Genomic DNA, 27914 nt, shown 5'->3' with positions numbered 1-27914 from the left:
AGTGCTTCCACTACAGATGACAACAACAGAGGGGCACAACTGATAAAGGGATGTGGTGAGTCTTCATACAATTAAGCTCATTGTACACCAACTAGACTTCATGTTTTTTTTTCCAATTGTGTGAAAAAAGAAGACTCACCAGGCCACTGAGGACAAGAGAGAGGATGGACACCACTAAATAAATATTTACCATATACAATAAAATAATGTTAAACTCAAACATGAAAAAAATAGAAACTAAATAAATCAAAAACAAAAAAAAAATAAATAAAAAACCACCACCAGAGTAGCACCACAATGAGGTGAGGGAGAAGGGAGGGATGAGAATGGGAGAGGTGGACGGGGCCAAGTGTTCTTACCCGTCTTGGGCGTCAAACTGAGGTCTGTGTCTGATGATGAGGACTGGCGGCTGCATGGCTTGGAGGGAGAGAAGGGGGGAGGAGAGGAGGAGGTGGTGGGAAGGGCTCTGAAAGGGGTTGGCGGGCCGGAGGACGAGATCAGGTCCTCAGCAAATACCGGCCTGCCAGGAGAACATGACACACACACACACACCCATGTCAGTCACCACCTCAACCTTTGAGTGTGTGTGTGTGTGTGTGTGTATATGGGAGTGGGTCAGCGTTTCCAGTAAGGTGCTTGTTTTAATGTGAGATTTGTTTGCTCTCGGGGTGTGTTTGAGGTGCTACGGATGGCTGGAAATCAAAAAAGGCAAGCGGGGGAAAGGAAAAAATTAGATAAACACAAATGAAACGCACACACACGCACACAGTAAACTAAAGAAAGCAACATGGCAAAACACAAGAAGGTCAGATTCAACAGAGGATGACGAGCTGAAGCATGTGTCCCAGGAGAGTGACGCAAAGGTCAGGTGACTGTGGAGAGATCCCAGGCCCTTGCAGAAGGATGCAACTGGGAACCTGACTACCCAGACTCTATCACTGGGAAAAGACGTGACAGGTGGAGTGACTTTGGGTCTGCCTTCCTTCCTCTGTCTACACAGTAGCTTTATGCTACCAGCGTGGCTGTCAACCTACCAAATTCCAGTAAAATTATATTCACTTTTTTCCTTCCATACAAACTTTCTACTCTCTGTATTAAAAACTTCTTCTCTTTCTCTTGTATCTTTTTCCTTCCCTGCCTCTGCATACCAGTGAAGATGAGTGTGGGAACAGAGACAGAGAAGTTCTGGGACAGTCTCTGGGAGCTGCAGGCCGAATGCACTGGGCTGTTGTGGGTGGAGCGGCATCCGTGGGCAAGGGGAGACCTGGACCAATCAGCACGTGGAGGGAGGAAGACAGAGGACCGATTTGGACACAAGCAGTGAGTAACGTCCCAATCCGAATGTTGCCGGAGAGCGAGAGAGGGAGAAAGAGACGCACACAAAAACCAATACCACAACATTGCAATAGAGTGTAAAAGGAGACAAAAAAAGGAAAAGAAGTTGGTATTTACTCCCTCTCTATGCCCGATATTCCATGTAAAGCCACATCAAAGAAGCAGGATACTCATGCATAGCTCTCAGCTATAGATCTCACACAAACATACACAACAGGGATGCAAACACAGCAGAAAAATGTGACAAAGGATACAATCTCAGAGCCAATCGGCTATAGGTTTGATGATGATAACAAGTTATTTCGGGGGTTCCAGTGTAGCCGGTGGATATCTGGATGACAGATATCCACACCAACACTATATCTTCTGCGCAATGTGATTGTTTACAGTACAATTATCAACTTGAGACTTGAGAATGGAGTTGGAGTTGAGAGATGACTGATCTTCAGAAACAGATATCTGCATATGAATACAGATGCATATTTTTGAAAAAAGCAAATAAAACCTGATATCTGTTTTCAAAAGTGCTAAATAAAGATTATTGTCGATATAAATTGTCATCAGACAATAGCCGATAAGTTCTTGGTAAGCATTTCAGTCAATGCTTTCCGCCTCTTTTTCTCTCTACACAAACTGTTTACCCGCGTGCAACCAAAGACCACTCATGAAAAAGATTAGTGAATATTACTCAGCCAACAAGCCAAAACCAAAACACTTCAGGTGCAAAAATCTTGTCCTGTTGGCAACCGATTTTGCACACGTAAGCAGATATGTGTTTACAGAGTTTGGCCCAAAGAGGCACAGTGACACATTTTTAAAAATGCATCTGAACAGCCATTAACAGGAATATGTGGAGCAGCGGCAACCTTTACAAAATTACCAAAAGTTGTTTGCATCCCTGAAACACACAATCTCACACACACTGATGCACAGACAGGCTGTAAAAATGCAAAAAAAATAAAGGAGGCACACATTCACTCAACTGTAGTTATGCTTACAGTGATTAGGCGTGATCACAAGCTAACCACTCAATAGCGAGGGAGAGGACACAGAACAAAGTGAAGGAGCACACTGTTAGAGGATGAGCAGAACACATGCGATACTCACTAAAAGATGCAGCACTAGAACATGCAGAGGCAGAACGGAAAGCCATGCAAGAGCTGTCTAAAAGAGCAGACAAGGGAGGAGGGGGTTGAGGATGGCTGTGTGTGTGCTGGACATGTGTGTGTCTCAGGACATGTTGTGTGCTGTTAGTCTCATGATGCAATACAAGTGACACAAGAGACACAAACTACAGAGGGGAGTCAAAGATTCTGAGACACACACAGGAGTAACTGCTATGCTAGACTTTACAAAGGCTAACATTTAGTACATTTTGTCCAAACGCTCTCCGTCTCATGCACACACCGAACATCTTTTCCATTCTCACAAATTTGCAATGAAACTTGCACATAAAAAGAGGCAGGGTCCATGCTTGTGTTGTTGGTTCATACTCACTCCTTTCCATCCTTTGAGGGAGAGTTGCAGGCATTGGAAGCAGGGGCTGTGTTAGGGTGCACATGTGTGTTGGTGCTGGGGGCGCTTCCAGAGCTGAGTTTGTCCAGCGTGCAGGCAGTGCCTATGGCGCGGACCACCAGGCCCGACTCCCCCTCCAGGTCAAAACACTGCAAGTAGCCCACCACTGCATTCCCGCCCATCTCCAGTACCTTAAGACCTATTTTCCTCTGCAGCTCTCCTAAATAAGGGGATAACACATAGCCACATTAACAAGAGGGAGTCAGAACAGAGAGGACCAGATAAGGGGTTGACTGATTTTGGCTTTTCAGGGCTGATATCAATTATTAATAGTTAAATAGACCGAGAAACTGTTAGTTGGATACATTGCATTTGCAATAAAAATCTGTCAATATTTAGAATTTGCGATATAACAAACTCCAACACAAAACTCTGTTTAAATGCCTTTGAAGAATGTTTAATCATAACTGAAACTTTCACATCAAATACAGCAAATTCCTGATAATCTGTCGACCCCTAGACCAGATTATTCTTCCTACACACAAACATGAAAAGAGGATAACTGGGAATTTTCTCACCTGACATAAGTGAGATGAGCCTCTGACGGGCCTCATTGGAAGCCCGAGGAGTTCTTATACGGTCGATCCACTGATACTCTGGATCTTCATTCACCACAAGTTCCTCCACAAAGCCATGCACCATCACCGCCCTGTAGCACCGTGGAATGGATGTGGCTACCGTACAAAATCAGACAAACACCACAAAGAGTGACAGGACTTTAGATTAAATGGGAATCGTCTTATCAGCAGTTATTCCACTTTTAGCACATTTCAATAAAAGACAGTTCCTTGATTACGAATATTCAGCTGGAACTGACACAGCTTGTAATTTTGCTGATTATGGAAATGACACATTTCTGTCTGTGCACTCGTTACAAAGACATCAAAATGATGACGTCCTAAAATTAGACATTTTTAATGCCTTGCAATGTAGGCAACATCCCTTTTTACTGTCAATCTGCATTTCAAAATGTCTTGTGAGGTATTTTTAAACTGAAAAAAAAAAAAAATCAGACATACTGCAGAAGAACTTGACTCCACAGGAGGACTGTCTGAAGCGGTTCAAATCATTGAAAAGCTCCACTTTGACGAGGACATTGATCTCTCCTCGGATACCTAAAAATAAATTATAGAGAAATACATTAACATGTGGAACATGAGGAAAAACACTGTGCAATAATCATGGTCAGAATTCATTTAGTTTAATACCATACCGTGGATTGTATCATAGATGGGAAACCAGCCAGAGATGACAGAGGCAGCCTCACTGCACAGCAGCGGGTCAATGTCTATGTAAACTTTCCCTATGGCATCATTGGCGCTGTAAGTGTCGTGGTCCAACACTGTGACCTGCAACGGCTCATCCTGCAAGTCCTCATCATCAACCTACACAGCAAGAGGAGAGGAAAGGGCGACAAAAGGGAGGAGAGAACAGAGGTTTATTTCTGAAATTTAATGCAATTCAGACACAATGTGTGATGCATTAAAATAATAATATCACAGCTTTTTGTGTGTCTAGAGGAGCTCAAAGGCCTTTTACCTCAAATTTGAACCACTCTGAGTTCCACTGTGGATTGAGGGATTTGGGACAAACGTCAGTTTTGAAAGTTGTGTTTCCAAACTTAACCTGGGAAATAAAAGGCAGAAGACACATCTTTCAAATGTCTACAATGAAATGCAAAACATAAATTATTACAGATGTTTTCATTGAAAGAGGCCACAAGCTTTGCTCTTAAACCTTCACTCACCTCTACAAAAGCATCAGTAAGGTCACTGGCTCTGTCCATGACAGGCAAGTGGCGCCCTGCCACGATTTTGGCCTTCAGTTTTCCAGGCATGATTCAGTTTTAAGTTGATCTGTAAAAAAGACATATTTATTACAATGATAGAATTGAACAGAATAGAATATACCTCATTTAGAACATACAAAATAATGATAAAATAAATATTATATGTACATAAAAAATAAAAAGTTCAACAGATTTTCAATGAGCAACATAAATTTACATTTTAAGTCTGAAAAGGAGCATGAAGAAGCAAACTGCTTGTGTAGTCCGACTCTGCTCCTGTACTACTTTAATCCATTGCTACACGATCAATCTCATAAACCAACTCTCTGCCCAAGTGTCCTTGCCACAACTACACAATTCTACAATATAACAGGGATAATACCAACACGACATCAGATATTGGCTATAAAATGAAATATCAGAACAGGCCAACATGCTGATTTCTGCCATTATCACAAAATTATATTTTGGGGGGTTTTAATGACAAAATGAACATCTGCAAAATATAAACCCTAAGTTCAAGTATTTTTCTTATTTTGCAAATTAAGGAATATTACATACACTGTAAAACATTGTATTTTATGTGTCCGTCTGTTGGTCAGCCTCACAACAAGAGTATACATAATATGATGTTAATTCCACTACAGAAGAGACTTGACATGATCACTAAAAATAGGTGAGGGAAAAAGTGCATATATCAATATTAGCATCCCTTATGAGCCAAATGAGCTGTTATATATTGGCACATCGGATTTTGGCTAAACAAAATCCCTAATATATAATCAACTAGATCAAAAAATGAAAAACAAACAAAAGAAGAAAAACAGTAATATCACCATTATTATGCTTTACATTCCCATTCCTTTTTTCTGTACCTTGCAAAATCTTTTTAGACTGATGGATATTTTTACTTTGTTTGACTTCTTCCTCAAGTCCATTCCACAATTACAGAAATAGATATACACCTAATTGTAAGATTGGTGCGAGCACATCATTTTTTCAGATCACATTTTCCTCTTAAGTAATAACCACCTTTTCTCTCCAGTTATTTTGCACATTACCAGGAGGAAGATTATTTCTTGATTTGTGCATTATTTGTGCAGTCTTAAACTCCACCACACCCATGAATTTCAATGCATGTGCATTTTTAAAAATAAGTTATTAATGTGTTTCCACCATTGTTTGCAATGCTTATGGCTCTTTTTTGTAGCATGCATAATAATTATAGGGTGCTTGTAAATACATCAATTGCTTTTTAACCGACACCTGGAGTCACTAATAACAGTGAAGACTGAAGACAGAGCCACTTAACTACATGGACATATGTTGTTGACAGTAAGGAGAGCCCCCTCCCCTATTAACTAACATATTATTAGCTAATAAACTAGCTTGCTTCAGCTAAATTAAAATTTAACGCTTCCAGTTTAGCTCTAAATACACCACTGACTTGGTTCAAAGTTACCGTTTGTGGACACGACAGCAACTGACAGTTAGCTAGTTGATGTTAGCGAAGCAAGGCTAGCAAGAAAAGCCACTTAGGTTAACTGCATTGCAGTCAATCTCTTTAGCGCTACCTGATCGGCCATGTTTTTACAATCGCACAGCAAAGCCAGCAACTATGTTAGCTACTATATTATCGTGTTAACTCCCAGTGCAAACCGTGTCGTCCTTACCAGTGCTACAGTATCAACACACAGCTGTCACAGCGGCAGCGGGCTCGTTTTACTCGGACATTTTTACGGTTGACAGCCCGCAGTTCGTCTGACATCCGTGTATCTCCCATAACACGAGACGCTCAGTCCCGAGCAGGAAGGTGTCGTACAAGGTAGAAATTCATCCGCTTGATATTGCGGCTGAATAGATGAAGCTGTACGGGTGAAGTTACGAGCGACTTATCGAGTCATTTCATATATCGCTGGTTAGCGCGCAATGCTAACAGCTAGCTGCTGCTTGATAAGGATACAGCTCGTGATGAATGAGTTTTCATAGCGTGTGCTGCCTTCAGGTGCACCTCGTACACTCGGGCTTCAATTTATAACGCTACATCTATGTTCCTCAGATCAGAAATATAACCAACAAATAAACCTTTAAACAACAACTCGAACTAGAAAAAATAAAAATATATATACATTTGATTCTAATAAGCATCAATAGTAGATTTTTGCCTGTTAAATTGTATTTTACGCAGCTACGCCCTACTTTAATTTTAGTTTTCCCAGATTACCTAAAGGCATCATTAGAGTTTGTCTTGGACATGCGCAAAATCAACAACCTGGTGCCACTACATCCTCCAGGTGATACTGGTTGAAAGCGCTCACCTTTTTTTAATGTATATAATGTCTCTGTGTATAGTTTTATTGTACAGTCATGCTTCAAGCTATATGTATGTGTTTGTTTATTATTATTTATTTGTAGTGTAACAGACATGAATACATTTGTCTTTTTTGTAATCATTTAAACATTGTTGTGTTTATGTGCTGATATGTGTATATTGTTGCTGTTTTTTGTTTGTTTCCTTTTTTATTTCTACGATGGTTGTGTTGTTATGTTTTTTTTCTTCATATGATGTTTGACTGATCCAAAGACTTAAATAAAAAGTTGACAAAAATGACAAAATAAGGTCACAGGGGTGCTGAATGAGAGGCAGGGTTCACCCTGGACAGGCCACCAGACTATCACAGGACTGACACATAGAGAGATAAACAGTCACACTCACATTCACACCTACAGTTAACCTAATCTTCATGTCTTTGATTGTGGAAGGAAGCTGAAGGACACGGAGAAAACCCACACTGACACAGGAACAACATGCAAATTCCACACAGTTAAGGTTCAAACCTTAAACACTCTTGCTGTGAGGCTACAGTGCTAACCACGGCACCGCTGTACATAAAAAAATAAAATACATGCATACATTTAGGGGTACAGCACGGTACTTTCCTCACAATATCAACCGTTTATGTCCTTTATCTTAGCCTTGCATTTCCAGAGCACCTTCAATGTCAACACTTTTTACAAATTAAAAAAAAAATCTCCCAAATATTGGTCTAGTACAGGGGTAGACAACCTATGGCTCTGGAGCCACATGTGGCTCCTTAGTCCCGCTCTAGTGGCTTCCAGTGGCTTTGACACAAAAAAAAGAAATCATCTGATTAATTTTTTTCACATTTTAATTTTTTATGTTTTTTTTCTGTTCTAGGTCTAAATAAATGCTTCCATTTTTCCTTTTTAGAAAACCCACAGAATAATTGAATTAACTTAACTAAAATTTGTGTCATATGTCTATGGTCTGACGCCTTTCTTCTAAATTTGCCAAACCTCAATGACGGTGGCTTGTCTCGAGTTTCCCTTGCTAGGCTAGTTATGTACTACAAATCCAAAAGTCTCGGAGGAAAATAGAAAATGTAACAGTGTTTAAAAAGACTGAGAGACTGTAGAGCAGCCATATTGTTGTAAAACGTATTAATAAATACTTATTTAGACAAATAATGTTGATAGACTTATTTAGACCAAATAGGCTGTGTTACGTTAAGTATAAGGCTCAATTATGTTTTGCGGCCCCAGACAGGTTTCTAAAATTATTTTTGGTCTATTATTTGTTTTTTTTCCGTTTTTAAGCATCAAATTAATTACATATTATCTGATGATACCTTAGACTGACTGGGTCCAACTCACATTTTTCCAGTAACATGCAACTGAGCGCCTCACCCTTAGCAAACATAGGCCAGTAATCTGTGTATTTTCTCATTTTTTCTCATTGTGAAGAGATCCCACAGGGTATTGCACAGGGTGCTCTCTGGAGAGGTGCTGGCTAAGGCGTATTTGTCATGAAGTACTCTAACGCTGAGCCGGCTGTTGTATGGATTTGTCTGAATTAGATCACAAAGCCGACAAATTGTCGCCTCTGTCCACAGGGGGGAAGTCAGACCATAGGTTGGTGTTTTTGGTCTGTATGTATCTATGAAGACAAATGTCTGTGCCATCCCTGGTACTATTGAAAGAGAGTCATCACTCAAGATTTAGTTACACATGTACGACCACCTGAATGTGTTAATGTAAAGACCTCCTTTCACCTGGATCCATTTTAAAGGTTACATTTTTCCGTAGCTTTTTAACATTTCTACTCACTATAAAAAAGGAGTTGTGGATCCCAAAATAGATCAAGTGTAAAAGTTGCATCACATGCCGTCTGGTGCAGTTACACTGAACCTGCCGCTATTTAAAACACAACATGCTTTTGTTCACGTATGCCCACAAAACATGTCACCACTCCGACAGACATAAGCATGTCAGGGGCAGCTGACAACATCAAGGTCAATGGTTTCAAGCCTTTTAACTGGTTCAGAGCACATTTATTTTCCAAACTCAATAAAAAAAAACATTTTAATGGTGGATTTTACTCTGAATACACTCATAAATCATTGCTATTTTTTTTCTTGATTAGGATGCTTATTTTATTTTTTGTCCATTTCGATGGATGAAGAATCTGAATGCAAAATGATAATAAAAATGACAATAAATTATCTTATCAGACTTTTTCTCAACAAAACATATACGATTATTTATTTTTGTGAATAATTAACATAAATCAATCAAAAGTGATGTTTTAAAACACAGTTTTTATTGTTTTTGTCATTATGATTCAAAATATCCACAATTTCTGAAATATCTCCTGAAAATAGTACGTGGAAAACCTCCAGAGATTAATATTCTGTGAACATAATCGATTTGCTGCATTAAAAGCTGACTGTTTCATTAAATTATCAAATCTGAACAATATTTCCTTGTCTAAACAGTATTTCCCCTTTTCATTTTCCAATGACACTCGGATCCACTGTCCTTTCCAATGAATCAGTATTTTTGGGAAAAATCCAGAGTAAAAGCCCAAATTCTTTAATGATATTTTAAAATGTATAAGCAATATAACTCCTCATGTTTGCTTTCAACACAGTTTGAAATTATGCACATTATTAATATGATTAATTGACTGAAACATGCCTTGAGCTTCCTCCTTTCCTCAGGGTCAACAGCTCTTTAAAAAGGGGGCGTGTCTCCACTGCAGTCCACTTTAGATGATGTCAAACACTGTGATTGGCTTACAGACATCCCATCAAATAAATCTGTGCTTTTTGGTGGTGTCAGATGACACTAATCATAGATCTAGACTTCCTAAAAAGTTATGTCCCTTGGGAATGGATGGGGGATGTAAACGGGTCGTAGGATGGTGACAGCTATGTGCCATAAAAACTTTAAATATATAATAAACACTGAACCAATGTTTCTCTCTGCATTATTTACATTTTAGCAGACACACAGGCTATGACCCAAATTTAGCCTCATGCATGTGAATGTGGTGACGACAGAGCAGACATTTATGACATGCTTTCCCGGTAATCCCACATAAACCTGTAAACATCCTGTCAGAAATGAGAAAATTATTGTTTTAGTGAATAGCACTGTCACCTCACTTCAACAGAAAAGTCCTTGGTTTGTGTTTGTTCCCACAGTCCAAGATGTAACTGCAGGTGCAGGTGTAACACGTGTTAGTGTATATTTGAAATATATATGTTTATCAGAATCAGAAAGACTTTATTGATCTCTGGAGGGAAATTGTGGTTCATTAGTCGCTCCAATGTGAAGCATAGAGAATTATAAAGGTAGAAATAAGTATCAGCACAAAGTATGTAACAATCTAAAATCTAAAATAAATAAAACAATTAGCACTGGTGTGTAAATATTTAAAAATAATCAATATCTATAATGTGCTGAGTGTGTAAAGTGAGTAAAAATAGAAAACTTGTGCCTTATGCTACAATGCAATATATAAACTTGTGTGTGTAAAGTTAGAAATTTAAAATATTAGGAGCAGAGGTGACAACTCAAGTCATGTGACACAAATTCACAAATTTGATGACTTAAGACCTCAATTGAAACTGATTTTTATTCAAATGACTTTAACACCACAGACTCGTGACTTCACTTGGACTTTTGACATGAAAATACTTGATACCAAAGCACCAACAAGTATATTATATAAAAAAGTATACAACAAATCCATGTATTTTTCCTTTACTATTCGAATCAGTTAATATTAACTCTTTTCATTCCCAGCAAGTCAACTCTTAATTTCCAATCCAACAGCATCCAGTCAAGAAGCAGGAGAGAGCCATGAAGAACTAAAGTTATTTTAGTGACTGTCAGATGAAAAAAAATAATTTCTGACTGAGAGGTGGGCGGTGCCACGAGGCCAGATATCAGCGTCTTTAGAAACAGAAGAGATGTCTCACTATGTCCTTTTTTCAAGGTACCAAAGATGTCTTACTGACAGAATAGTTGCTGCTGTTGAATAAAGTCTGCTCTCAAAACCATTTAGATTTCTCTGGATAAAACAGCAATAAAACAAATATGGCCAGTCAAAGCTTTTTTTTTTCATGAACAGCGTTTGATGATAATTTTGTTAAAAATCAAGCCATTTTTTCAAGAAGCATAATGTGACTGTGTAGTTATCAGCTATGAGTGACGTGTAGTTATAAACTAAAAGCCATACTTGAGTAAAAGTTCAGATTTGTTTCCAGAAAGGAAAGAGGTTAAAGTCGCCTATCATTTGAGTAAAAGTCCTAAAGTATCTGATATTTACTATACTTAAGTAGCAAAAGTAATTTTGTGATTTTAAATGTACTTAAGTATTGAAAGTAAAAGAAAAGGTAAATGTTGTTAATCAAAAATTAAGCAGTTAGAATTCTGAGAATTATGAAGTGTATTTCTTTGTAACATGCATCACCTTAAAAATTGAACTTACATTAAAATTGAAGAAAAACATGGTCTTTTTTGGCAATTTAAAAGGTTTAAAGAACAAATACACTTTTTCCTTTCCTCCCATTCCTTTATTTGCCTGTCCCCTCCATCCTTCCTCCCTTCCTTCCCTATTTTGTAGAAGTAATTAACATGTTTAAGGGAAATGTAAATTATATATATCATAAATGTATATATCATAATTAGGAAACGTAGTGGAGTAAAAGTTAAAGTTGACAGAAATATGCATGCTAAAATAAAGTACAAATACTCAAAAGCAGGTAATAAGACAGTAGGACAGAGATGTGAAAATAAATATTGGGTTCAAACATGCAGCTGCAAAGAGACAGGAAGCAGCTGGATGTCATTTTACTGCTACACAAGGAGGGAGTGGTCATCTCTACACTTTTTTTAAGCCAGAGGATTTAGTGGAGTGATTCATCTTCTTTGTTGGGGATCTTTGGTGCACAAGTCCCACATATAAAAGCCAAATGCTGTTAAATGCCATTCTGGTTTCATACTATTCTGATACTGGAGGGGCTATTTCCTGCTTATCACTGGACTATTTCTTTCTTTTTTTTAACTTCTTTTTCAAATCTAACAGCATCCTAATTATTTCTTGCACACGGCTGCAACAATGTTTAACGAGTAAGTTCTGTCATCACACAATTTTAAGTATTTTATAGCAAACGTTTTTCCAGTGTTTATTGGCCTGTGAGGTATTTTTGTCTCGGGAAAATAACATTGTCTTTTGTATTCTTGTGTATCTGTGATTTCTCTGGTCCAACAAATTCCACATGGCCGTCACAGTGATGTAAGTCACATGTCTTACTGTACTGTCTAACCTTAATAACAGAGACAGAGTTTGATTTAAACTCCTTTTCTTTATTCCTTTCTCCTCAGTATGAACCACCCTCCATAGGGCCCAAGGTAGAGGCAAAGGTAGTGTACTCATTGTTCATCTTATTTTAAAAATATGTTAATGAATAATGGTGCCATATTGCTGACCTGTTGTTTTGAGTTTGCATGTTTCAGCTTCTCTGGGAGAAAACAGTATTGCAAAGTAAAAATATAAAGAAATAACAATAAAATAAAAAATGTGTGCTGTATTATATTGACTAATAAATTATAATTGTCTTCTTTACAAAGCTCACTAATACAAAGAAACAATGATAGGCCTATTTAGGATTAAACTTTAAGTTTCTCACTCTCTTTCTCAATCAGTTTTAATAGTTAATAAGTTGCTTTCATTTGATCTTACCTGGTCTGTAGGTACATAAATCCTCACTATAAATGTCAAGTAAACTAAAGTTTGTTGTGCTCTTTTGTTCAGTGTCATATGTATGTATGTCAGATGTATTTATGCATGTGCAAGGTAAGGAGACATTTATAAACTGCTGCAGTCTAATGAGATAGACATAAGATACATCGTAAGTCAAAGTAACGTTGTCAAGCCACATATGTGAGCAGCTGCTCTAAAAAGAGGTACCAGTAATTTTGTAAAACTATGAACCTATCTGAACTAACTTGCAATTTTTCTGACAAAAGGTAAATTTAAATTGTATTATAACAGATTAAATGTCATGTGCAATGTGTAATATTTTGTGTTATTTTCAGCCCAAATCCAAGATTTCAGCCTCCCGGAAGCTGTCACTGAAGGTAAACTCATGACCTTACAAACTGTACACCAATCTGTCGTTATGATTTTTCATGCAACACCCCGAAAAATTTTAATGTGATTAATTTCCATGTTGATTTTGATATATCCAGATCCTCTTGCTGGCTCGAGCAACAGAGGAGCTGGAGGCTGAGAAGGCTGCGAGAGAAGAGGAGAAAGTTCGCTACCTGGGAGAGAAGCTTCCACCGCTGCAGCTCATCGGTTTAAACATGGAGGAGCTGCATGTGAGACGGTTATGGCCCTAATACTAACCTATCAAGATTGAAGGGTATGACCCTTTACAGGCCCCAGCAAGAAAAAACAATTGTATTTTTTTGTCCTCGGGGCTATAATAACAACAAGCAATCTTTTTCTTTTTTTTAAACAGACCCCGTAGTTTTTGATATTGACCTAATGGTTGAGATGGCCTGGTATAATACAGAGAAAAAGTCAAAATTAGAGCAAAATTACTGTAACAGTGGTTGTAATATGTTAGCATACCAACATATTTATATTTGTGACCATGGAATTAGTAGTATTACTGGTATTATTATTATTTCCACTCATATTTAAGATTACAGTGCTTTGAAAATGTCACAGAAATGGTGAAAAAGGAAAAACACACTGACATAATTTCTTTCGCCGAATATATAACAGAATAACATAATATATATAGTATTAACAACAGTGAACTTTCATTTTTTTTTTATTTCATGAAAAAATGTAAATTTATTGTCTTAGCATCCCTACTTTTACCATAAAAGGCCAATTGGTAATCATTTAGCAAAACATGGTTTTAGAAAGTAAAAAATCATATTTTTTTTCCATTGTAGATATAATAGATAACATTAAATGTATATTTAACAACAATAAATCATCATAAGAGAATTAATATTTTAGAAATGATTTTAATTTCATTAGCGTAGCTTCGCTAACTTCACCATAAAAGGCCAAATCGACCGTTCGGTGGGGCGTATTTTTTAAAAACTTATTTGACCTTATTAGATTTTAATATTTTGTACCACCACACAAAGCTCTCATGTCTGGAGTGATTTTTCTTGTTTCTAACTTCCTGGCAGGCAGACTCAGACACAGCGACATCCAGTGGATGTTTTTGGCATAACATACTTACACCGAATGGTAGAGACAGTTGAATAAACACATTTTTCATTATTTATTTAAAATGTGTTCTACCAAATGGCTCATCAGGATTTTAAAGATATAAACATAATTATGTGTCTTGTTTCTGTACTGAAACATAATGTGTACCTTTGTTTGCTTTTATTTTTTAGCAACTCTGTAAGGAGATCCATGAAAAGATTGATATCGTGGATGAGGAGCGATATGATTTTGAAGCCAAAGTCATCAAGAACAACAGAGATGTAAATTCATGCAGCATGAAACATCAGATTTACATGATTGACATTAAATAAGTCCATCAAGAGAAAGAATCTTAAAGTCTCCAGCTAAGCTTTTCTCACCGTCTCCAGATCCACGAGTTGAATCTAAAGGTTCGCGACCTCGGAGGGAAGTTCAAGAAGCCGGCGCTGAGGAAGGTGAGAGTGTCAGCAGATGAGATGCTGAAAGCTCTCTTTGGATCCAAAAACAAGGGCTCCATGGACCTGAGGGCAAACCTCAAGTCGGTAAAGAAAGAGGACATCAAACAAGAAAAGGTACGCCTAACCATGCTGACAAATTTAAAATGTTTTAAAGGAAAAACCTGACGGTCTGTATGTGTGTTTTGATACATCAGGAGCTGAACATGGAGGTGGGTGACTGGCGTAAGAACGTGGAGGCCATGTCCGGTATGGAGGGCAGGAAGAAGATGTTTGATGCATGATGACAGGGAGTACGAACCGATACCGGTACAATAAATGAAAAACGAATACATAATGTGAAAAAAAAATGCTGCCCTTGTCTTGGCAGAAGTGTAGAAATACACACGACTCTGAAGTCACTGCAGTTTTTATTTTGTTCTTTGTAAAACAGCGCTGTGAATACACAGTATATTATTGCCTGGTGATGCTGTTATGAACATGAGTATCAGAAATTTGTATAATTTGCTTCCCTTTGATTCACTTACACATATTCATGATAGATTTAAAGCAAACACACAAAATCAAGGCAGTAATCATGTAATATTTTCCCACAGTATATTGACAAAAAAATAAATAAATACATTTTTTTTACCACACAGGGGCATTTGTGGGGAGTGGCCTGAAATCTGATTGGCCATCCCAGGCGCCACCCCATTATGATTGACTATCTGCCCTGTCAGTTTGAACTGTTTGCCAAGTACCAAATTTTCGATTGGTGCAATTCAGTCTTAAACCTGAGAGGCAGTAATGTGCCAGAGTGTTTGGCCTGACTAAACTCCATAAAACTGTTAAAAAGTTTCACACCGGCTTATTTATTTTTAATTTGGCACTTAAATTTTGTTGCCACTTTATACTTGCTATTGTACTATTTACTTTTGGAGGGGCAATTAATTTTAATAAAGTATGGAAGCTTAATTTTACATTTGTGTGGTGTCACTCTGTTATGTTGTGATTGGTATGTCTGTTTGTCTTTTAAACTAAACCATAAAAAGGAATGAAAGACACTCCAGTGTTAGGAATTAAAGTAGGTATGGGTAATGGAGACAAAAATGGTTAAATGTTGACATGTGCGCCCCACATGTGTTTAATTGGGCCACCCCAATAAAAAGTCTGGACACGCCACTGCTGCCACAGGCAACCACACACTGCTGATCAAAATAATCATTACCAAATGTAATTGTAATCACAAATAAACTTAACAAATTGCCATTATTATTAATACTAGTTCTATTACTACAGTGTAGTGGAGTTTTACATGTGGTTTGTCTGCTGTTGCAGCAGAACAAAGCTGACAGGCAAATTCATACAGTTAATGTCCTTTTTTAACATTATATTTGTCACAAAGCCCACATGAAGATGTTTTTCATTTATTGCATATCTGTATTCTGCATAGCTGTACTTGCTTATGATAAATCATATAATATAGTAGGTAAAAAGTTGTCAAATTTTTTTTTTTTTTTCTAGAGGGGACCCCTCTCGCAGATTTGGTCCCTCACATTGCTGACTTCATGGCCAAGCCTTTCGTAAAGTACAGTAACAAAAAGTAGCCTCTGAGCTGATACTGCAGAGCAGAACATTTCTACAGCCAGTAGTTTTTAAGTATTGTTAATAATCCTTCAGGTATAACACTGAATTTTGTGTGTGAGTGCAACAGACTTGACATTGTCCTTTTACAAAGTTATTAAAGGGTGTTGCTTTTGTTTTTCATGTGTCTTCAGTGAGCTATGCCATTGACTTACAGTGACAAAGCATATTTTATGTCAGTGCGAGGATATACTTAGCCTCTCCTCTTTGACTGGAATGAATTCCTCTCCGACAATAACAGTAAATACGGTCACGCGTGGTATAGTAGCCGTCCTTGGACTGACATCGGAGAACACTAGTAAGACAATGGAGGGGTGACAACATGGAGACATTGTTCATGAGCATCTGTGAAAATAAAGCATGTGTGGATGCCATTGTGCAGTCAGACTGTTATTTCTGCTGTGTAGAGCGTTTTTATCACCATTTTAAAGCTTAAAATGGTCCTCGTACAACACAGCTGCACAGCGTCGCCCCACACTTGCGTTTCTCTTAAAACGTCTTGTTGAGAAAATGATACTTCTGCCAGTTGGTGTGTGTGCTGTTGTGAAACTGCTGAATGAAGGCTGCATATACTTGTGTATGCAGCTCATGTTAGCCAGCCTGTGTTAGGGCCGTTATCCCTAACACACCTTATGGAGAGTTTACCACATGCTATATTTTTATACCACACATTTGAATACCCTAAAAAAATGAACATTTTAAATATCTGACTTTTCTGTTTTGGCTGATGTCTCTGTGTGGAGGAAGCATAAAAGTTACACCATGCTCTAAAATCACCCACAGTGGGCCAGAAAACCTTACTTCCCAGATTTTGAGTGAAATGATGAAGTGTAATACAATGAGGGTTGCGGAGGTATGGCTGAGTGAATATAAACACAGTGTCAACATTGTCTGAAATGTCACCCCAGAGGTATGACACCTAATAAATCACATAAATTACAGCTGGTTTTATCTAAGTAAATAAGTCTTAATTAACCCTTAGGGACTGCTTGCATGATTATGCATTTTTGTTTGATCTTGGAATTTAAAGCTCAGCTCCTACAGTAAGTCCAAAATACACTATGTAAACAAAACTGTTACATTCATACTGTTAAGTGCAAAAAAATGCGTCATTGAAACCCATTCAAACTGCAATTTTTGACTCCACAGTCATCAAAGCACAAAACATGCACTGTATTTTTTCTGGGTGTCATTCTGGGCTTTTGCTGTGGAATTTGTGATTTTTTACTATTTTTCCATCTGATGATGTCATTTTTTAAAACTATATTAGGCAAATGGAGAACATACACACTTTTTCTACTAGGTGCACTGTCACAATGTTACTGCAAATCATTGACATACTCCTAGGCTGTGATAAGAAAAGAAAAGAATATACTTAGCATGTAGTATATTGAAAATCCTTTTTTTTTTTCATTTAAAAAGATAGTGGCATCGTGACAAAAACCTGGCATTTGAATGGTTAAAACTCATATCGGAAATTATTTTTATAGACTCGTTTGATTTTGAATACATTTCAGGGGGCCTGGAGAAAATAATCAAATAATTAAAAAATAGAGAAGACGAAAAAAGATTCTGAATTCTGAAAAAATAAATATGATTTCTGTTAAATATCTTTGTTTTTGTATCCTCTTAAGCTTCGTTTTTTAACCAGAGCCCCAGCTAGAAAACAGCTGATGTAAAAGACAATGGACGCACTTTGAAAAAAAGCACGTTATAATGCCTGATTAGAAACTATAGTGCTGATTGGAACATAGAGCTTTAGCCAAAACACAAGAATTAAATTATTTACTAATGGAGGGAATGGATGATTTTTTCTTTAAAATATACTAACAGATCAATATATTACCACACATACCATAACTAAGAATAATACACAAAAAGCACATAAACTCATTGAATTAAATTAAATTAAATAACTGGGTCATGATTTCTATAAAGACATACTGCTGTTGAGTTTTTCAAATGTATTGTTTTGCAGCTTTGAGCCCCACAAGCTGTGTGCCATCTACTTCCATTATACTGAAGAGACCAATATCTTCAACACTTGGCAACTCACACCAAAATAACCTAAATTAAAAGATAACACATTGGGTTAAGAAGAAAAATATATAGTTTGGATTTTGGAGAACTGTCCCTTTGGTGCCGACATGATGCACACCAACAATAAAACCATCAGATTTATGTACAATCTCACACATCCCACATTACATAACAGTGTCTTTACACTGACAAATACTTTATGTGCAATATGCTCTAAAAATGCCATTTCATTGTGATCATCAACAGTGAGCAGATCACGAGGAGATTCTCTGATTTAAGTGACTTTCCCTCAGACTGAAGATCTTTACAGTTCCCTCGGCTGGAGAATTTTCCAAGGATTCATCAGGTTTTTTGGGTCGAGGGCATCCTTGACTCTCTGCATGACCTGGACCGTCATGGGTCCCATCTCCTCACACAGCAGTGCTCTCTTCCCTAAGCCCACTCCGTGCTCCCCTGTACACGTACCGTTCATGGCCAGCGCTCGCCTGGAGGGAAAACAAACATCGATCACTGCCTTCGTAACATGTTTTTGAAAGAAAGTAAACCAATTTGCTCAGGTTTCAAAGGGTTAATGTAGGTAAATACATACCGTATCTGTGTATTTAGATTCTGACAGTCAGCAGTGTTTTCTTATTTGGGATTTGTTCACAGAATCCACGTACACTAAAAAGCACCCTTGCACACATTTTGTACCAACATGTCTGTGCAGAATAATGATTTATTGTGTTTTTTTCCCAATTCTACAGTTGTAGAATATCATAGGATTTATAAAATACATTTTTTACATTTACACTATTCTTTAATAATTGTTTTGATTAATTTACAAAAATGAAACCTAAAAGATGAGAGGTTTTGGAGAAAAAATTCAGAGCTGCAGCCCCAGAGGCCAACCACCCTCACTCCACCACGGCAGTTAATTAAGCAAAGACGAAAATATTCTTGAACAGGATCCCAATGTAACTAAACAAAACGTGAGCATTAGTTTATTGGTATCAGAGACACATTACCTGGCCAGTCTCTCCGTGAAGAGGTGGACCCTGCGCAGCTCCTCGGGGTCATCGGGATCCACCACCATAAGACAGTGGAAGTTACCATCACCCACATGACCCGCTATAGGACCTGAGAGGAAGGAAGATAGCATTCACACTCATTTCACAGGAAAACACACAATTTTTATTTTACTTTCTTTTTCTTTCTTATTTTATAACTGGCTGTGGAAACTGCGAACAGCACTGTACACTGTGTGCTAAAGCTTAACGGCCTTCTCTGTCCGTCTGCAGACTCTCACATTGATTGTTTTTTGTATATAAGTCTACTTGAGCTGGTTCTCTCTTATTTGTGCACGTGTAAAAAACAAAAATCAACGTGGCCTGCACTCTCACAGTATTCTCTTGACGTTGGTCCCCAAGGTTCGCTCAGACTTTGGCAAAAAAGCTTTTGAATATGCCGCCCCGTCCTCGTGCAACAACTCACATAAGGACCTGAAACTGACTGAGCTGATCACTATGGGGGAATTTCAGTCACTTTTAAAAGATGAAAAAACAGCACTCTTGGTCAATGTGATAGCTACTCGAAATCTCACTGAAATCAAAAATTGCTCGTATTAATGTATTTGACTGTTCTGTGTTTCATTTGAACTGGAAGTTACACTTGTTCTTTGTAATGTGTGACGGTGTTATTTGTCTTTATTGTTGTATTTATGCAGCCCTCTTTGCCAGATTGCCCTTGAAAAAAGAGATTTTTAAATCTCAGTCTTTTGCCTGGTTAAATAAAGGATATATATTCTATCCCCTGTCTTGCATTAAGTACAACTGTCTTTCTATCTTGTTTTGTAATATAATTTGCAAGATAATGCACGTTAAAGCAACAATATTTAACTGTTTGATGAAGAATATTCATGACTCTCAGATTATTTGTGAACATTGAAGACAGCTGAGGGCATGTGCCCTTTTCTATCAATGAAAAAACTATTCAAGGTTCCACAATGTAAAATTTACATTTACTTCACGGTAACGCCACAAAGATTGTTGTCTGCAGTTTACTCACCTGTAAGTCTGTTCTCAATCAGGTCCTCCTTTGTCTCCACTATAATTTGAGGCAGACGAGACAGAGGGACACACACATCTGTAGCGTAGGCCTGTGGGACAAACACACACCACCACACACACGTACACTATGACGGATGAAAAAGGTCACAGAAAACAAGATGCAGTTGACGTGGGGGTCTACGGGGACTTTCTCTGTTTTCGAGGCGGCCCCAAGTGGCCATTAGAAAAACTGCAGTTTTTGGCACTTCCTCGTTGGCTTCATTTTTCAGCCCTGGAGGAGTCGCCGGAGTTAGGACTCACACTTGTGTACTTGTACTAATCACACATAGATGGACACACATACACACACATACGGGACTTTTAATAAATAACTACATCAGCATATGTATGTGTGTCTTGTCTTATGTCACAGTGGGAATGGACACCTTGTCGGGCATTATAAGGGTCAGCAGTTATCCTAAGACTCCTTATTTTTGGTGTAACACTCATTCGCTGATGGTGTAAAACTGCTGATTTGTCCACAGCTGAAGTGGCAGACGACTGTCTTTACCTTACAGCCGGGTCTGAGAGCCAGAGCAGCGTACCAGGCGTCATGACGAGCTTTCCACAGCCGGTTACGTGTTTCTGCATCTCTAGCCCACTGAAAATCGGAACCTCCGTTACTCTGAGTGATGTACTCTGTCGAAACACACACACACCAACATCTGTTTAGTTTTGCACCTGCAGAAGAGGGTCAATTATTGCTAACTACTCTAACTTTCTCAGAGCCTAAAAAGGCCACGTTATGTGTCTGATTTTGGAGAAAATTTGCTATTTTACAAGAGCTCAGAAATCTTAAGCTGTATAGCAAACTTTTTTAACCTACATAAAAAAAAATGAAAACCATTGATACTGCAGTCTTGTAATACTGATCCCTTATTATGAGTGGGTTACCTGCTTTTTTTTGTAATTTTCTACTTGTTTTTTCATTATTTGTTATTTCTGTTTTTTTGTATTTTGAATTTTGTAAATCTCTCTTGTTTTATTTTGTGTCCCACCTGCTATCATCACATTGACTTTGTTTATATGTACTTGTATATTGTGTGTGCGACTGATGTTATTCTGTTTTATTGTGTTTTCTGAATGGCGCAGTGGGGATGGGGCTTTGTAGCAGCAGAAACATTAGATGGGTGTATCTTTATTACATCAGTGATAAACTGTATTTGTATGATTTTAAACACTAATGAAACATATTTGATAGTATTTGATTCTTATTTATGCACATATTTTTTTATCCAATGGAGTGCTATTGATTAGAATATTATTGATTTTTTTTTTCTTGTATTTATTTATATCATCATTTAATTGTATCTGAGGCTTTGGCAATATTGTTTTATAAACATTCATGTCAATAAAGCAAATTGAATTGAAATTGAAGAATTCAAAAGACCTTGAGCAAAAAAAAAAAAAAAAAAAGCAATAAATAAATCCATGATTGTTTTTGCTTGTGATGTATGCACTCACACACCGGTTGTGTTGACCTGCTCCTCGAGGCTTTGCTCCGAGCCGTGAAACTCCAGGAACAGGGTCGGGGTCACGGGGTAGGACAGAGAGCTGAACCTGTTGCACGCATCAATCATCACATCATCCAGAAACTCTGGATCAAACACATTCACACAATCACCAAGACAAATGTCAGTACTGGAGATCATTCTTCTGACTTCTGCCGCTTCATGGGGAAATACATATTTCCTAATTGCCAATAAGTGATACTGATTCTATGTTTGGACGATTATCAAGTCAGAATCAGCAGAGGGAGGCGTGTAGAAAAAGATGTTGTGGATAAATAATATATTAATTCCAGGCAACCAGAGAAACGATCACATGAAGTGTTAACATTGTTATTAAATATTTTCCTAAAGTTTTACACCTTGTCCTGATTGGCTCAGTCTCCTCTGATTGCACATGAACATGTTTATTCGGATTATTAGAGGGATATCTGTGTAACACTCTTAAATAAAAACCTCAGTGTGATGATTATTCTTCCTCTTTTACTTGGCTTTTCTGCAAAATGCACAGACATGGTGGTACATCGTTACACATTTCTGCTCAGCTCTGCTTTAAAGCACTACGGTACAATGCATATGTGTCCTGTCTGTTTACTTCTGACTCCCTCTTGTGGCTTAAAGTGGTAACAACACTCCACTATGCCTGAGCGCTGACAGCCAGAGCGCAGAGTATTTTTTCAGGTATGGCCTCTTTTTTGAACTTCTATTGCCTCTAACACATTAACACCTTTTCAGTCTTCATAGATAGTTATCACTGGAAAATCTTATGCTGTAAATCTGACGACTCTGTCGAACACCAGGGACCTATGCAAACCGCCAGGAGGCCTTTATTGTGAAGCAGCTCCAAGAGGTGCAGAGTTAGAGGATTTGTGAATGTAATTTGAAAACTTGGTTTTGTGTGTGCAGTTTTGGGAAAAAGGTGGAAGGTTTCAGGAAATGTGTCTTTAGAAATTATGAAAAGCAGGTCAGTCCTGTATGTGCTAAAATGCACTATAATGCACACGTTTTATCATTTATTGTTTTCTGTCTTGTCTTGTAGCTTCTTTGTTCCTTTTTATTTTTTTTCTTATCTTTCTATTCCTATCTTTAGAGAATATATTTTATGTTAATGTATTGTCTGATAAAATGAAAAAACATAAAGTGTTAAAAAAAGAAAAGAAATTGTGAAAAGCTGTAACTGTCTGATAGGAAAGGTGCAGTTATCTGCTGGGAGGGTGTTTGGTGGTATGTCCTCACCAATGCGAGCGATGGGTACTCCTCCTTGTAGGATCTGCACTGTGCTGTCCACAGCAGCCTGCACAGAGGGAAACGAGCACACAGCCGACACCATGGCCTCTGGGATGCCGTACAGACGCAGGGTAGTCTTAGTGATGATTCCCAGGGTGCCCTCTGAGCCCACAAACAGGTTTGTCAGATTGTAGCCTGCTGCCGTCTTCCTTAGGACAGATAATGACAGAGAAGAAAGGTGTAAGATGCACTAGGCAAAAATGAATATATGTGGGCGTGAACAAGGTTCCTACAGCTTAAGGCAAGTACTTAAGACTTCATTAATACCTCTCGAAATGAAATTTAAGACCAATTTTCCAAAAGCAAAACTGAAGAAAAAAAGCATTAATTGACATTGATTACTTGGGGTTAGGACAAATATTTATTGCACCATAAAACATCACTTTTTTGTGTCGTTAATGTGAAAAGCATTCAGTAAATTGTATTTTTATTTTTGAATTACCAATTATTTGAGATTTTATAATGCAAAGTCAGAAAAAACTGATTCATAAAATCCCAAACCCCATGTCTTTGCATTTTTAAGAAATATTGATTTAAGACATTTTTACAGCAGTTAAGGCCTGATTTTTAAAGTAATGATTTTAATGCCTTTTAAGACTTTTTGAGGATCTGCAGGAACCCTGGCGAATGGCTAATGTGTACCTGGGGCGTCGGCCCTTCCCGGCCGTGTGTATGATAGTCCCATCAGCCAGCACAACCTCCAGGTTTACAACGTTTTCCCTCATAGTTCCATAACGCACTGCGTTGGTACCTGACGCACTGGTGGCAGCCATACCACAAAGAGACGCATCGGCCCCAGGATCTGAGATAATGACAGCACATCAGTAGTGCTCCCTAAAATATTTTCACAAAATGAAAATCTACAACAATCCTCACACACGTTTCAAAACAGTGTTTGATCTAAAATTCAAAACTTATCAAAAAATAAAAATTACCTTCAACTTTTTAACATTTAACCTGGTTTTAAATGCTGGCGTGAGCAGTCTTTTCCTGTTTTCTACCTACTGCACTACTGGAAAATACTGAAGAAAATACAGAGAAAACTGACCAACAGGAAACCACAGGCCGGTGTCTCGCAGGTAGGCATTGAGGGCTTTCCGAGTCACACCAGGCTCCACTGTCACGTTAAAATCCTCCTGGTGGAGATCCAGAACCTGGTCCATGCTCCTCAGACTGAAGCACACACCACCCTGAGGGCAGGGGAAACAAACATGTCAACGTACAGTACACGTATGCGTGTATGTATGTATTAAATTTCCCATCATACTGCAGTTACAGTTAAAAGCTATTACTCAGCAATCTAGATACATACTGTAATTCATTTTTTTTCATTCAGTGGTGTTGTTTGGCCTGTGTATTCAATATATGTATATGTATTATACATACATATATATATATATTTATTATACATATATATATATATATATATATATATATATATATATATTATGGCTGTCACAGAATTTCTATAGTTAATCATGGTTACTCACATTGTTGTCATTTCCATTATTTTGCATTAAAAAACTGTTATGCAGTCAAAAAAAAGACTAGGCCCAATATTAATTTTTTAAACCCCCTCGGATCAAATCATCAGTCATTTCGTCCTGTCCTGCACCACAGCGGTCTGCTGACTCTGTGGTTTCTTTAAAAGTCTAAAAAGACACAAGTCTAAACAGGCATTTGGGTAACTTGTATGCACCTGATCTGTATTTTCTTGTTTTTTTTGTGTGTTTCTTGTTTGTTTTTTTAACTTTGCAAAATAGTTTTGCACTTTTAACTACCTGGCTTTGAAAGTCACCTGATCTTCTTTCTTGTGTGTTGTATATTACCTCTGTGAGGCACTTTGTGACCGACAGTATGTCTGTGACTTATTACTGCTCCTATTGCCAAAGTATTAACGCACACACGTCCTCTCTCTCACCTTGACTGCGCTGACCCCTCCCTCCAGGCCAGTTCCAGTGCCAAAGGGGATGATGGGAAGGTTGTGGTTGTTGCAGACCTTTGCCAGGGCGCTGACCTCCTCCACACAACGAGGGAACAACACCACATCAGGGGGGCAACATCTGGACAACAGCAATGCAACACTCACTCACTAAAGGTTCTCCACTAAACAGCACACACAACGTCACATCATTTTACGCCGAAACGAAACACTCCCGAGCCAAACTGCTGCTCCTCACTCCAGTCAAGAACGTAGCAGTGATGCACCTAAAAGCTGGTTTACCATTAAAACTCAAAAAGAAATAGGAGAAGGTGCTGTTATTAGGTGTCATCATGTCAGTCCTTGAATCACAAATATTCCCTTTTGGTGTAATGCCACACAACTTCTTACTGTATTATTTTGTGTTAAAAGTTAATTTTGCGTATTATTGGAAGAATGCTGACAATACATTATTATGACAGAGACTCACCTGTGTACAGACTCATCTTTGCCGTGTTGCTCTCTGACAGCTTCGCCCAATGAGACGCCGTCCTCGCCACATATCGACCTGAATGCAGAGAGCGCGCTGTCAAGAGCAGCACTCTGGACACACACACACACACACACACACACACACGATTACACATAGTGATGATAAAAGAAATTCAACACAAAGTGAAGTTAGGAAGGCAAAGTTGATGACAAAGATATATATTTGACCTGTGACCTGGGAGTATTTCATTAAATAAATTACGTGAAAAGGTCATATGTTTGGAATACCCTGGAGTCCGGCGTTGTGTAAAAGTGTATTACCCCATCAAATAGTACGCCCCTGCCCTCGATGGTAAGGTCTGAGAGCGGCATATGGACTAGATAAGTAAAAAATACTTCAAGTTTTGCTGATCTTAAAAAAACAAACATACAAACAAATATATATGGTTATTTATTATCAAAATAAAGTAAGATAAAAACAACTTTAAAAAGAATATGTTAGTGCTTCAAGTAAAAAATAAGTGCTGACATAACTAAAAAACACTAAGACACACTTGGGTTCGTAATAAAACCATAACATGATAACTACTACAAGTATCAAACCATTAAAATCTAAGGGTTAGGTTCAGGTTTAGATAGCTGGAAACACATATCGATGAGGAAACAGTCTTCCACACAACACAGAAACTCAGTCAGTCTATGCTACTAATTAAAGTTACTAAATTTAGCACATATTTATTTCTTTATTTCTTGTTTATTTAATGAACATCAGTATATAATACAAATGTAAATATGCCAGAGGTAGCAGGAGTGCTAAATTACATCCATAAACCCTTGGCAGGTAACAGACAAACAAAAACAAAGAAAACAAACAAACAAAAAAAAATTCATACAGAGGACAAAAGTGCAGTAACAGTCACAATGTAAACTGGCATAAAGTGCATAGTATAAAGTACATGGTGCAAAGAGCCTTATCTATGTGCAAAGTGCTGTATTCAACACATGTTGGTTGGGCGCAAGTATCATGGATCGCTACATAAAAGAACAAGGAGCTATATTGCGGACACAGCGCATAAGAAGAATTTAAATAAACTGATCGTCTCCTGCCGCCCAGAGTGGATCTACATGCTGGAGACTTCACCAAAAAAAACAGCAGGTGATTCATATATACATGCATAGACATGCATACATCATTTTTAATTTCTGGCTAGGTTGTTGGGGAGGGAGGGGGCCTAGGGCACCAACTGTGTTAGAGCCGCCACTGCATCATTACTACAAGGTCACATAGATAGCACAACTTAAATGGGCATTTAAGGTGGACTTTTCCAGAGCTAAAATACAGCCATGTTAAGAGGCTAAATAGAGCACAGTATCAAACTCGTATGTGCACAATTTACGTTGTATCACTGCAACACAGTGTGCAACTCACCACAACAAGTGTGCAAAGTAACTTAACGTCACCACAAAATACACAAAGTTTCCACATTATCTGCACAGAAAGTGCAGCTAACAGCAGCTAGATTAATACGTTTGCGTATGACCGACATGTTAACACACTGCGTGCTTTACAAGCTCTGTCACTGAGTTAATATCACGCTGTCACCTTTATTATCGCGAGCTACATGCAGGTACAAAAGTAAGCACTCTGCTCCAAACTTACTCCGGCGGTGTTTAGTGATTTCACGCTGCGACTCTGCACGAGGAGCGGCCGGTGAGACAGCAGCCGTGTGCTCGCTGTCAAGCCGAGCAGCATTTTACACCTGGCACCGAAATAATGTCACTGAACTGTCACAGTGTACAGCTATGATCAGTGTTTCCCAAAACATTGGTCATGACAAAACACACTGGTTTTCACCGGATTTCCGGTCAAAATATTTCAGAATAAAACACAATTACTAAAGCTTTGATGCACAATTACAAACTGTAATTGTTATGCAAAATTTATACAACTACTACGACCAATAATAATAATCATCATTATTATATATATTACACACATATAAATATTTTTAAAATAAAAGTTAATCACACACATATATTTTTAGAATAAAAAGTATTTTAAAATATTATTATTATTATTATTATTATTATTATTATTATTATTATTATTATTATTATTATTATTATTATTATATAACTTGGGGGAAAAAATAATTAGATTAAGTTGATTTCAGAATCAGAATCAGAAATACTTAATTGATCCCCGTTGGAAAAATGTGGTTTGTTACAGTCACTGTGATGCCGAGTAT

General features: G+C 37.8%; 3 protein-coding genes across 13 annotated transcripts in view; 1 reads left to right on the top strand and 2 right to left on the bottom strand.

The window, feature by feature from the left end:
• Window positions 1-6715, bottom strand: part of c2cd5 (C2 calcium dependent domain containing 5) — a 32657-nt gene extending 25942 nt beyond the window's left edge. For 2 of the 11 annotated variants that reach the window (XM_088079830.1, XM_088079831.1), the window contains exons 1-8: window positions 6373-6714; window positions 4658-4766; window positions 4450-4536; window positions 4124-4295; window positions 3930-4025; window positions 3429-3584; window positions 2833-3070; window positions 1149-1264 (exon numbers count right to left, since the gene is read on the bottom strand). In XM_088079830.1, the coding sequence (XP_087935956.1) occupies window positions 1149-1264; window positions 2833-3070; window positions 3429-3584; window positions 3930-4025; window positions 4124-4295; window positions 4450-4536; window positions 4658-4747 (955 nt within the window). In that variant the 5' untranslated portion in view covers window positions 4748-4766; window positions 6373-6714. Of the gene's footprint in view, window positions 1-359; window positions 521-1148; window positions 1265-2832; window positions 3071-3428; window positions 3585-3929; window positions 4026-4123; window positions 4296-4449; window positions 4537-4657; window positions 4767-6372 lie in introns of all 11 variants that reach the window. The other 9 variants (XM_088079839.1, XM_088079827.1, XM_088079833.1 and 6 more) reach the window with 9 other exon arrangements.
• Window positions 6716-12288: 5573 nt separating this feature from the next.
• On the top strand, window positions 12289-15116 carry LOC121950185 (troponin I, slow skeletal muscle). The gene is made up of 7 exons (XM_042496108.2): window positions 12289-12300; window positions 12395-12433; window positions 13109-13150; window positions 13262-13393; window positions 14441-14530; window positions 14639-14821; window positions 14902-15116. Exons 1-7 carry the CDS (start codon window positions 12289-12291, stop codon window positions 14986-14988), a joined length of 585 nt encoding a protein of 194 aa, XP_042352042.2. The 3' UTR covers window positions 14989-15116.
• Window positions 15098-27514, bottom strand: ldhd (lactate dehydrogenase D). The gene is made up of 11 exons (XM_088079826.1): window positions 27326-27514; window positions 25664-25776; window positions 25174-25315; window positions 24301-24442; window positions 23895-24054; window positions 23202-23401; window positions 21926-22054; window positions 20969-21096; window positions 20417-20507; window positions 19378-19489; window positions 15098-18855 (listed from the first exon to the last, which is right to left on the bottom strand). The coding sequence occupies exons 1-11, from the start codon at window positions 27416-27418 to the stop codon at window positions 18675-18677; spliced, it is 1491 nt and encodes a 496-aa protein (XP_087935952.1). The 5' UTR covers window positions 27419-27514; the 3' UTR covers window positions 15098-18674.
• Window positions 27515-27914: the final 400 nt, after the last annotated feature.

This window comes from Plectropomus leopardus, chromosome 7 (assembly GCF_026936395.1).
Source record: "Plectropomus leopardus strain MGB_pleo_1.0 chromosome 7, ASM2693639v1, whole genome shotgun sequence".
Classification (NCBI taxonomy): Eukaryota; Metazoa; Chordata; class Actinopteri; order Perciformes; family Serranidae; genus Plectropomus; species Plectropomus leopardus.
The sequence above is the reverse complement of the archived record's forward strand: the minus strand, read 5'-3'. Positions and strand labels throughout refer to the sequence as shown.